The sequence below is a fragment of the Mus pahari genome, chromosome 10 (assembly GCF_900095145.1).
Source record: "Mus pahari chromosome 10, PAHARI_EIJ_v1.1, whole genome shotgun sequence".
Taxonomy (NCBI): domain Eukaryota; kingdom Metazoa; phylum Chordata; class Mammalia; order Rodentia; family Muridae; genus Mus; species Mus pahari.
Genome location: NC_034599.1, coordinates 86,257,249 through 86,270,216, shown reverse-complemented (window position 1 = coordinate 86,270,216; position 12,968 = coordinate 86,257,249). Strand labels below are relative to the sequence as shown.

Sequence of the window (12,968 nt, the reverse complement as noted above, 5' to 3'; positions counted from 1 at the left end):
TCATAAGCAGTACAGAAGCCTCGCTCAGGGAAAAGCCACTGACCAAAGTGGTGGGCTTAGCTATTTAGGACCTGTCACCATGTAGGGGGGGGAATCCTTGTACTTGAAGAACATAAAACATCACCTAGTAATAGATAACTTTGTTAACTTGTAGCTAGGAAGATGGTTCAATAAACTGTAAGCTCTCAAACTCGAGGGCCAGAATTTGGTTATACAGTATCCATATTAAAAACTGAGTGGGTATGGACCACTGATAATCCCAGTACTTGAAAGAAGACAGGAAAATCCCCTGGACAAGCTGGCTGGCTATAATAAAATAAAATAAAAATCTCCCGAACACTGGATTCAGGGAGAGATCTCAATAAACAAAGTAGAGAGATCTAGCATGATCCCCAGCTTCAACCCCGGCCCTTCAGGCACAAACCCACACATACATGTTCATGTATATGTACACATGTGCAAATGAGCATGTACACCTATACACTAAAAAGTCTACTCACACACTAAAGCATTTACCGGTTACTCAACAACTCACAGTTAATTCCTCAGTTCTCAAGGTGAGTGATTCTGCAATGTTATAGTATCATAACAAAAGAGTAATTTTGCTTTTTCAAAATGTACACACTTTCCTTCTGATTATCCTGTTTGAAACTCTTTCTCTAATTTACCTAAAGTCATTTTGGAGAGCTGGGGGTTTAGCTCAGGATTGGACCACTTGCCTGGCAAGAGAAAGTTTGGTCCCCAAGTGCAGGGAGGTGGGGTGTGGTCCTTTTGGAAACAGTAGATAAAATAGTCTTAAAAAAAGGAAAAGAAAAGAAGAAAAGACAAAGAAAAGGCAAAGTAATCCTCCAAGTATTATCACTAAGGCTGCTACTCACGAGATAACATTCAATTGTGGATACGCAAACGGAGAACAAATACCACACGACAGCAACCCTACAAGCCCCAGAATGGGAGGCATCCCATTCTAAAGGCCTACGGGCGATCTCTGTAGCTAGCAGAGCACACATGCAAGCACGCACGTACACTCCCCAGAACACACACACTCATGAGCTTTTCTCCTACAAAGTGATTTCTTTTGAACTTATGAATCTAGCACAATAAATGTCAGCCTATTTTAAAATTATGGGATAAATCTGTTTCAGTAAGAAACTAAAGAGAGTAAATTTTTAAATAGCACACACTACATAGGTTGGGCTTTAGCCATTCCAGGGTTATCAGCATCATCTTGATTAACTTACAAATTTTAAATAGGAAGGAAACAACAGAATACAGTTTTTTAAAAAAATGTTTACAGTATTTAAATGCACTGGATTATGTAATTCCTCTGAGAAGACAAAAAAAATAGCTTCATATCAACACTAGACTGTTTTTCTCCCTCATATGAAACATTTGGAATATTTTAAAATGTAAATTTAACTCTAGTTGTTGTTAGCATGACCTTACCTCTAAATCAAAAGCTCATTAAGAAAAAAGAGCCACATCAAATTTCAGTCAAATCTAATGAGAGATACAATAACTAGGAACAAATACAAACTTCAAAATACAAGACCACTGTGTATCTCTGTTCTCTTTGGCCAAATAAAATAATAGCAGTTTTCCCAAGAACTCAGGGGAAACCTCATACCCTGCCAGTCAGGTTTGCTGGCATGGTGAGGGCCCAGCTCATGGAATGAAGGGATCTCGGGTCCCTGCCTCCTGGCGCCAGCTGTCCTCCCAGCTCTTCACTCTAAAGGCTTTCGGGTCTCTTCAACCTTACATATGAATTATTATCCTACCATGACTCCTACAATCTCAGTGTACAAAAGAACTGAGTCTACTGTGATTTTGTTTGGGTTACTTTTATCTTCTCTCCACATAAAGCAACAAAACCTAAGACAGGACATTCGATAAACATTGGAACCCCGAAATATTGCCATATCCAGAGTATCAAACAATGGAAATGGTGGAGCTGGTAGCTACCAACAAAAACCCTCATTAGAGGAAAGCATAAAGTTTAGTTAATTAAATCAGTATTTAGTAAACTATAGAGTCACAAAAGCATTAGCAAATTACTACTCAAAACCAAGAATTATAACAATACAAAGGAATTTACCAGCTTCACTGGACCACCACACATACACACACACCTGGGCAGCACAAACTGGCCCTGACAGGTTTTTGAAAAGAAAGCAAAGCTGGGTTTGAAGGGAAGAGGGATACATATACCTGGAAAGAATTGGAACAGGATGTGAATATGATCAAATCATGTACTTGAAACTCTCAAATAACTAATAAAGGGGAAAAGGAATTATATGGGCAAAAATTAAAAAGTAGATAAATAAAAACACAAAATCTATCTCCTACTGAAGAAAATGGAAAGCTATTAAATGGGTAGGGTTATGCTAACAAGCCTCGGATTGGCTACAAACAGCCATTCACTAGTCTCTTTCTATCTTCAATGTCAAGGACTCCTACCTTGGAAAGCATTGGCCTCTGTAAAACATTGTGCTGGGGAAAGCAAGGAGATAAACGATCGGCCAGACAAAAGTTGGGCAGAGGTTTTCAGAAACCAGTCGCATGCCAAGAGCACGGGGCTTTAAAGACACCGAGTCAGAAAACACTGAGAACCCTGTCTGCGGCGTGGGTCTGGTCATTGCTTTGCTTTGGTGACTTTCCAGATTTGGGTTTGGTTTGGTTTTGCCCTTGGTTACCCAGTAAAGTCACTGTTTGAAAAATTCCAACCTTCTCTAAACTAAACTAAGAAGAAAAGGAGAACTGTCCGCTAGAAGAGACCAGCAGGAATTAGTAGGGCCTGGATGAACAGGGCATTCGGGTCTCAGCCACAGCACAGGCTGGCAGCCAGGAAATGCCAGCTGAAGTAGGAGCCGAGACCTCTGGAGACAAGAGGTCTCAGAGCTGGCTTGACCGGGACTGGAAAAACCCAACCAACCAACCAGACAGTCAGCCCTTGGCACAAGGTCTTGCAAGGCTTCCTGGGAGAGTGAATTAGTCAGGCCATTTGGGTTTTGAAAGACCATGATTTAAATTCTTCATTTGCAGAATTTTTGAAAACAAAATAGCTGCTGGAGTTTACCATACCTAAGGAATCAAATTTTAAATGCTCCAGGAACCTGTTAGAAACTGAATCTAGAATACCAAAACAAGGAGGCACACCTGGTGACATGGGCCTGTAATCCCAAGGAGACAGAGGGAGGGGGGCCAGCAGATTAAGACCAGCTGGGCTATATAAGTGCGATGTGGCCTTAAAAGGGGGGAGGGAAGTACCTAAAGGCCTAAAGGAACTGGATCCCCTCGGTGCAATAGATATTAGATACTAAGTAATTAGCACCCTAAGATCCCATAGAAACTTTGGCTCCAAGCTAACTAAACCAAAGGCAGTACTGAACATGTGCCCTGGGCTCTAGAGGAAAGAAGAGGGCATCAGGGTTCCCTACCAACCAGGGATGCTGCAGCATGAGGAACCGAGGAACCAGTGACTGCCTGGACCCATGCAGTCAACCAGGCACTCTTCAGTTATGGGGAGAACAACACCAGGAAGGAGCAATTTTCACACAGATTTTACTGGAGAACAGGACAAGACACTGGGGTGAAAGGGAAGCTTCGAGCAGCCCAGAAAGAACATAGTCAGTTCTTTAAGGAGGGGGAAAGTGTGCTATCCAAGAAAATGGACCCAAGGTCAGCTGACGTTACCCAGTTAGACTTAAGGAAATGCTTTCTTTTCACTTCTAGCTGAGGAAGTTTAAAGTTAAAGGGTCCCGGGGAATCCCAGGGTTTAGGGTCATCTGTGGGGCAATGGCCAAGGTTGGATGTCTTGAGTCAGTTTTGTCTTCCACTACCCCTCTGCAGCCCAAGTTATCTGTAAATGCCAGGTGCTAAGGAGAGGGAGTAGCCTTCATGAGGGCCAGGAGAGACCAGAGGGAATTGAAGCTTCAGCTGTGGAGGAAGCAGCATGTCGGTCTGTCAGCCCTTCCTGGCAGTTCCAGAGAGGGGATACCAGAAACAGGGTGGAGGTGGCCCACCCTGAGAGGGTGTGACCTGGCAGGAATAATATCTCTTTCCTGTATCTGAGTGTCTGAGGCAAGGGCGAGGAGAACGTAAGAACAGTCTATGCTGAGGCAGATATGATGGCTCGTACCCACAAGCCTAGCCAGCCCTAGAGAGGCTGAGGCAGAGGAATATGACTATGAAGCCAGGCTAGCTACACAGTCAGACCCTTCTCTTCAAAACATAAAAACTAGGATTTGAAAGCCCCTTTATTCCATGCAATAAGAAATTTTCACCTGGGATATAACCACACTATTGAAATCTAATGAAAAGTCTCTTTTTGCTTTGCTTTTGGAAGAAATCTTAAAACCGGAAAGCAAATGGAGGGCTTCCTTAGCAACATCTGACACTGCAACCCCACAACAAAAAATGACAAAGATAAGTTAGCACGGTAAATGGATGTCTTATGTATCTATCAACAAGACAGATAATACTAAAATCAACACATAATCTAACAAATGAGATGTCATTTTACCTTTGTCTACTTAAACTCACCCTGGTTTGACAGAAACACTTCCTGACAAGCCCTCAATAGGTCCATGTATTAGCGAGTGTTCACTAAGAATTATCGCAGGGACTATTTATAGAACGTGTTCTGTAGGTTGCAGTAACATTTGAAATGTGGTGGTCGGTTTGTTTGTTTTGTTTTCATCTCTGCTGACATCTCTGAGTACAACTGTCCTTCACGAACAGAAATCCACAAGGCAGAAGGGAGGGCTACTCCAAAGCAAGGGTCTTCCTGTCTCGGCAAGGTGTGGAGTGTCCCTGTCACTCAGAACCTTGCACGTCTGTGAGAAGTGGCAAACAGTGAAAGGAGAGATTTCAGCGTTGGCTGCTCTCGACATGAGGAGTAAAGGCTGCCCGCTGCCTCCTTAGCGACGTCTCACTGCTTGCTCAGCGTTCTACACAGACTAGATGTTAAGCTAAAGTTGTGGTAGCAGTATAGTAATCATGTACAGAAACAACAAATATAGTCACAGGTCCCTTTGCACATAATCATACCTTCTTTAAGAAACCCAAGAAAATCTGTATGTTGGTAGGAGCGTGAATGCAACACTCTTATTACGTTGAGAAAACTGTTGCAAGTCATAATGCAAACAGATAAATGTATAAATACTCCGGCTTATTTTATTTTTTAAAATAGGATATTCATGTGTTATAGAAACGCTGCAAGAAGTTGATTTCCCCTCTATCAGCACATAAAAATAAAGGAAATCTAGCTTTTTGCATAAAAGCTTCCTATCTCCAATCTAAGTTAGTAAGTGAAGTTATCCTGAATGAAAAAAGATTCAAATGTACATGAAGTTGCTGTATTTTAAATTTTAAGCTGGATTTCTTCACATAAACAGTAACTCATTTGAAGTTACAGTTTAAAATTATGAAGCATTTAGAGTATAAAAAGTATCCTTGTGACCCAATGAGTAGGGTAATAATTTAACAGCGCCACACTGACAGTCAGCAACTGTTTAACAAACCAGCCTTTCAAGGCAGCTTCAGGGCAGTGACACTGCCCATATTCTAAGATTCCGAGTAACTACTGGGGGGTAACTGCAATGGTAATAGCTTTGGAAGTTACTCCTTTATAGTTTGTTCACAGAGGAAAAGAAAAGTGAAACACACAAACACACACACACACACACACACACACACACAACCAACTCAAGTAGCTTGAGACTACTGCTTTCTGGATTCAGCCTGATTTATTGCTGCAGTTACAAGGGACTAAAACTTCTGACGGACAAATATACTAATTATTTCATTCAAGGAAGTAAGCCAAAAACTCATCACCAAGTCCCTCCCTTGAATAAAGTTCTAGAATATAAATCTAAAGAAAAATGTGTCTCCATCCCATCTGGCCAAAATAAAGATACTTTGTTTTTAACTACATAAACAGTATTTACACCAAAGTATATATCTAGCTAGAGTCATGTATTGTGTTTCAAAAATTGTAGAAATCACTGGCAACATCTAAAATGAAAACCAGGCCTCTGGCATGCCCAGAGCCAGCTGCTACTGTCCCAAATGTGGCTCTTTCCAAGAGAGGAGCAATCTACATGTGTTACAGCTTCAGTAAGAATGTCATCCTCTATGGCAAGGACCAGCACAGGGCAAACCGGTAAACATTTTAAGGCTGCGTAGTCAATTCCATCTGTGGCAAACTACTCAGCTCTGCCTGGGAGCACTAAAGCCACCACAGACAGTATGCCAACACATGAATGTAACTGCAGCCAATAGAGCTCCGAGTTCATAAAGTTTTCACATGCTATGATATATGACTTGCCTTCTGATCTTTTCCATCTATCCTAAATTGGGGAGTCTGGTTGCTGAAGGGCCATACAAAACACACAGCTTGGTCTGGCCTTGTGGAGTTGGCCTGTGGTTTGCATTCTGTCCCTGGCTGAGGGACATATTGGCCTTCAGTCTTGCACGTATACCACTATATACATAACCTACGAACAGCATGCTTTCCCTGTTAAACTACCATCTCTCTAAGTCATGGAATCCCAGTTGCTATTTCTTTTCCAAATACCCAAAAGTCCATCAGAACAATACGGAGGGTGGGTAGGGCAAGGAGAAACAGAAAGAGAACAGAAGGCGAACAGGCTCCTCTTATTGTTCCCAGTAGCTTTGTGGGAGGTACAAAACATCCCAAATCTCAATTCTGTTCCTATAATTGGTTGTGCCATACAAGCACCTGAGGGGGACAGTGAATGCACCATCTCGGATTAAGAAAAATCAAGGAGGGGGAGAACACAAGCTATGGAAAGGAGCTGCTAACAACAGCTTGGAAATAAGGACCTGGCTGACAGGACATGCTTAAATTGCTCAGTCTTGGTAGCAAGGGTCCCCGAGGGAGAAAGAACACCGAGCCAAGTTGGCTGAAGGCCTGGAAGAGGCGCACCTACTAACCTCAATGGCTGCATGCTGCTTTTCATAATTCTTAAAGGAGATCTTAAGCTTTACAAAATAAACGGTGAATCTTTTTGTGGTAAAAGGATCAAACGTGCATGCTGAAGACTGTGAAGCTCTACTTCACAAAGTCTAAGTCAATAAATTAGAAACACAAAGCAAAACAGGTTTGAGCTGCAGAAATGGACCATATTATAAAAGAAAGAAAAGCAAAAACAAAAGAGAGCAAATGAGGGGATCTCCCAGGTCTCAGACTGGGGAGAAGTGCAGGAAAGCCAGAGTCCAGAGAAGGAGCTTCCCTCCTTCCCTTCCCACAGCCTCTCTGAGGACCCACTGTCTCCCTCTCCGCCCTGTAAATTGCTGGTTTGCATCAGCAGATAGGGAACAAGCCTTCTTTTCCTTCCTCGAACGCACCATAGCAAACTAAAGAGCTTATAAATGAACATCATTGGAAAATGCTGGTCTAACAGCAATGTCTGAAACCATCTCTTTCAATTTTGCTCCAAACTTGGGTTTGCCCAGTGGAGTCCATAATGTAGTCAAGGTACCTCTAAAAGCACAAACGAGTCTGGATCCAGGTCTAGCATCCGGACTGCAAAGACTTGGCAGGAACGACCTCTCCTTCTCTCATCTAGAAGGCATGGAGTACAGACAGAAGCATCAACATGAGAACCTGACTGAAGACCTCTGCCTGGGAAAAGCTCCAGGAAAGAAAATTTTGATAAATGCTTCGAGGACAAATGGGGACAAATGATTTTAACTGAAATCTTTGCTATATCCTCTCTGCGCCTGGACTGCTAGGGCTGCCAAAAGGCATCCAGGGAAGCACACAGCAGACCTTTCAGTTGCTGTAACAAGCAGGACATTCCCAAACGGTGAGCACACAGCCAAAGCCAGGAAATATATTCCAGAAGCACACTCACTGTAACAATGGAAAATTGCTAGAAAAAAAAAAATTGGTTTTTAAAAAACTAAAACCTGTTGTTCCCAACTACTCAGGAAGCTGAAGTTGGAGGCTCGCATGAGTTCCAGAAGACTCTCAAAACTAAATGGAAGGGCAGAGTAGGAACTATTATCCCACTGATAGCACGGTAATGTCACATTGCCTCTAGGACACCTATTTATCTTGTGCAGTGATTCTCAAGCCTGGACCATCTGCCTCTCAAGAGACTGGCCTTTTGCTGAAGACTTCTGTCGTTCTCACTTTCATAGCTGGGTGCTACTGCCATCTAGTAGGTAGAGGTCAAGGAAAAAGCTAGACTTTCGACTCCTGCAAAGGGGGTATGGCTCAAATTATCCATAGGGCCCATTCCTTTTATGTGGGAGAGTGAGCACATGCTGGTGAGGGTGGGGCTGCATGTGAAGGCATGAAGACAATCTCAGGAGTCATCCTCAGGTACCAGCCACCTTTTGTTTGACACAAGATCTCATTAGCCAAGCAAGCTTTGCCAAGCAGGCTACACTAGGTAGCCAGTCAGCTCCAGGGATCTGCCTACATCCGCCTATCATCTATCTCATCATCAATGGGGTTATAAGCACAGGCCACCATGTCTAGCTAATAAGTAGACCCTGGGGATCCAGAACTCAGATCCTCACACTTTTGGGACAAGTACTTTACTAACTGAGCCATCTCCCCAGCTCTGAATATGATTTTTACTGACCAGATGGAACACATTGACAAATAATGGGGGTCACAGGTGATCTGCACTCTTCTTGAAAGCCCACTCATCTAGACAACTTAAGACCTGAAAGATTCTTTCCATATTTATGTAGTAATTTTCAGTTATACTACTTCAGGGATAAAACTTACCAGAGCTGATAATAAATCTGATCAAATTACCAAACAATGCACCTTCTGCATTTATTAGCTTACCACAGAACATGTGAAACCATCTATCTGTGTGTGTAACCAGAATGGCTACTCCTCATTTGACTCCATTAATGCAGAAACATTTCCAACATTTAGCTCATAACTGAAGTCTGGGCCCACCTACCACCACAGAAACCATGTCTCAGATATTAACCATAGGTTTTATAAGGAAAACATTCGTATCTGAAATCCCCTGCCTCAGATATTACAATCCCTTAAAAGTTAACATCCAATTCCGTGAAATGTAAAAGCTTGCACGGGGAAGTTGTTTTAAAGGTAGCAGACTGGCATGGATATACTCTGTAAACAAAGTCGCATCGAGGTGGCATAAAATAGACAAAAGCTGAAGCCAAACTCTAAAATTAGCAAATCCTGGAGGTTATGTTTACTTATCAATAAAAGTTTCTTTGGGTTTTTTAACAAAGGCAGTTTTCAGAGTAAGTTTTTATATTCTGTCTCTATTCTCACTTATCTGTGTGATTTTCTAGTATTATGCTGAAAGAAATACCTTTGATATGAGATAAATTTTACTTCAAATTCGGAATACTCGTTACAGGTTCCGATTTCCCTGTGACTGCAGCCAACAAAGCGAGCACTGTTCCACAGAACCAGGTGCTTCTAAGTCCTTAAGTTTCACATATTGCGCCAAGAGAAAGACAAAAACCGATGGTTACAGGGACCAGCTGGACTTGTGCCAAGTATTACCCTCTGAATTGGAATTTCAAGGTAGAAATGTTTGCTCCTCGGCTTAGTTTCCAGAGGAAAAGAATCTAATTAGTTATTGAAGAATGCCAAATTATCGCATCCACCCACTCATCACCAGAGTGCATCGGGTCATTTAAACGCAAGACTCAGTTCCAGGGAGCTGAGGCCAGGGCCCAGAAGTAGAAAGCGCCAAAGAACTCCCCTGTGCGGTAAAGCGCTACAAGTCCCGTGGAGACAAATAGGCGGCGGGGCTCTCCTCTGGCTGAACCCTGAAAGTTTTGTTCACACGATCTTGCCTCCAACTACTAGCTTTTTAGTTCAGCTTCCGAACACCGGCCAGGGCCAGGGGCGCCTCAAAGTGTAACGGAAGGAGGAGTGGGTGGGAGCGCTTTGGGTCCGATCAGAGCCGGGTCCAAAACGTAGCTTGTAGACAGAGGTGGGATGGCAAGCTGTTTCCCGGGGTGCAGGAAAGACGGTCCCTGCCAATCGCAAAGCACGGAGCCCCGCGGTTAGGTCCCGCAGGGATGAAGCACGCAAAGAGGAAACATGCCCAGCTCTCTCTAGACCGCCAGTGGAAACCGGCAAGCAGAGCTCACCTGCAGGGATGCGCGCGGGCGTCTCCTCCGCCACGCCCAGGCCGGCCGCCCAGGACAGCAGGGCGAGCATGGGCATCAGCCGCCCCGGCCTCGCTCTGCGGTCCCCCATCCGCCCCTGAACCCGGGAGCCGAAGGCCTGCGGCGAGGACTTCTCGCGAGACGCGGAGACCCCGAAGAGCGCCGGACCAGACGTGAGCCCCGGGGCGGGAGCTGAGGGCGGACTGGGAGGACTGCGTGGGTACCGAAGCGCACGGAGAGGACTGAGCCGACTACCGCGGAGTCTGAGCGCACGGAGCGGACGACGGAACCGGCGGCGCCCGCGGCGCGGGCTTAAGAGCAGCCAAGGAGGGCGGGGCCGGGGGCGGAGCGCTGCTCCGGGACCCCGCGTCCCCAGCTATCCCGGCTGCGCCCCCACCCTCCGTCCGAGTCGCCTACGCCTACGTGCACCGCCTCACGCCGGGGCTCCAGGGAGCTTGCTTGCGGAACGCGCGCCCCTCTGCTCTCCCCGCGTTCCAGAAGCTTCCTTGGCACGCCCTGGCTAGACTCCTTTCTCTACTGAACCGGGCGCTCCAGGAGGTGAGTGGTGACTGCGGGGGCTTCAGCCTGCTTGGCTGAGTAGGCGCTTGTCACACTCCCAGCTGTTGCTTCTGAACTTAGCCATCACCTTGTCAACGAAGGCCCCGTGCTTTGATTTTATTCTGTAAAGAGAAACTTTTCATTGTCCGGTGAACATCTCTGCCGCTGCTGATGCCAGGAGAGCCTTAGACTCTTTCCAGTAATGAAGCTTGTAAATCCGACGGAGTCCAAGCCCAGCTTGGGCAACCTGGGCTGTGCTTTACAAGATCGCCCCGCCAGGCACATGGAAAATTACTTCCGAAGATGTAGAGGAGCCATTCCTGGGCTCCTGGGAGCCGCCTCCATGGCTTCGGGTTTCTGTTAGTATGTCTATGCAAAGTCATTTGTCCTCTGTTTTTACACTTTTAGCCCAAGATTTAAACTGAATTGTGCAGGGGGGAAAGTTTTGACAACTTTGTCTCACACACTCCGTGTATGCTTAAAAATGAAGAAAGAGTCAAATTGACCACGTTCTACAAGCTGGTGCTTAAATCTTACTGAAATGGGAGAAGAAAGGAAATAAATACTCATTCTAACTCTGAAATTTTTTAAAGTTAAAATTACTCAAAGTTCATGATCACAGTTTTTGTAAAAAATTAGCATAAAGTCAAGAGGAATACTAGCTAGCAGATTGAAAGCAGGTGGGAACATTGGTAAATATTAGGAGTGTGACATTTAGAGGAAAGAATAGTCTTGAGGCTGAGCCAGTTTTTGCTGTTTTGAAGGTCTTGGTGTGTGTCCTCCTCCCTCGTTTTAATAAAGGAAAATTGGGGAAGCTTCAGACATGAGTAGAAATAGTCAAAGAGATGGAAACTGTGACTGGAGAAGAATGGAGTATGGAAGAATGAAGTGAAACTTTTTTTTTTCTCTGAAGAGGGTCAGCTAAGGGATGGATTCTTTTACAGTGTGGGTGGCAGGTGCAGCGTCATGAATCCAGGCAGGGGCAAGTAGGACCAGCCCTCAGAAGAATGGCTGGTCATTTGGCTAAATATGTTTCCAGAAATTCAAACTTAGGACTGCCAAGTTCCTTGAACTTGATTTCTTGCTTCCCCGAACCTCTGGAGTCCTCAACTTGCCTGGCTAGTGATGGAATTTCCATGTATGCTTAGCTGTAGAGTCTACCAGTAATTATTGGTTACCATGACAGTCTCATCCTCTGTTGAGTCTCAAAGGCAGAACTTAAGAGCTCCTATAAAGCAATAGTGTCTGAGACTTTCAAAATAGCCAGACACTTCAATAACAACCTGAAACCAAACCCTTCCAGCCCTCTCAGGTTTCCAGCCTTCCAGTCTGCCGGCATTGTCTACTCCACGGATATCTACTTCCCGTGGCAAACACTTAGCACCTTTAGCTCATCAAATCCAGATCTCGCACCGAGTTTCTCTAACTTTACTAATGATCCTCTAACTTACATGGTTCCAGATTTTTATAAATCTCTACTCTCGCTACCACCAACCTAGAGGACTGTTATATTTCCCTTCACATTTTCTCTGCCTTCTTCCATTCATTCTTTCCTGCTTAAGTAACACACCTCTTGATGCCCCGGCTCAAGCTTTTTATCACTGGCCAACTTTCCAGTGCCTGCTTCCTGTACCCAAACTGTGGAACTCTGTATTATGGCCATCTTACTCATGATTTTTGTTTTGATCCCTAAACACAAAGGTTTCTCAGAATGGGAAACAATCCTAACCCATTTACCTACAAATCAAATTATTTCACTAAAATATAAGCCACCTCATTCTGTATTGTACACTTGATTGGTTTGGCGTACTTTTTCTCTCACCACAAGGTGAATGTTTTATTTTTATTCTCCAAAATCTGTATGGCACTCCCTTCCCCTTTCCTCTTCCCTACACCTGATTTGGCTTCTTGCCATGCCTTCTCAAAAGACTTTCAGAATCAAGCAGTTCCTGCCAAGAAACAAAAGCAAAATCGTCCTCTTCCCCAATGAATTTGGATAAAAACTGGTAACAAAATCAGGTACAGCTCTAAGAGAAGGAGCTGGGAGAACAAAGCTGGGTCTGTAACAACTCACACAACAGCAAGACTGAAGGTTTATACTGAACCATGGCCATCAATCAGTCCTAGCAGATGGAGTTCAACATTTTAACCTGGAGACTTGCTCTTGTCTAAATTGGGGGTGTGGTTTGTCCAGTCATAAAATGTATATAACCTCTAAAGAAAAAGAAAGTTTGTATAGCAATCATGGTCATCATTGGGTTCCT

The 12,968-nt window shown here is 44.3% G+C and overlaps 1 protein-coding gene across 2 annotated transcripts in view; it reads right to left on the bottom strand.

Annotated features, from left to right (window-relative positions):
* Plod2 (procollagen-lysine,2-oxoglutarate 5-dioxygenase 2) overlaps positions 1 to 10,473 on the bottom strand; it is a 69,564-nt gene extending 59,091 nt beyond the window's left edge. Inside the window, exon 1 of one of the 2 annotated variants that reach the window (XM_021206337.1) lies at positions 10,129 to 10,473. In XM_021206337.1, the coding sequence (XP_021061996.1) occupies positions 10,129 to 10,237 (109 nt within the window). In that variant the 5' untranslated portion in view covers positions 10,238 to 10,473. The remainder of the gene's footprint in view (positions 1 to 10,128) is intronic. The other variant, XM_021206336.1, reaches the window with a different exon arrangement.
* Positions 10,474 to 12,968: the final 2,495 nt, after the last annotated feature.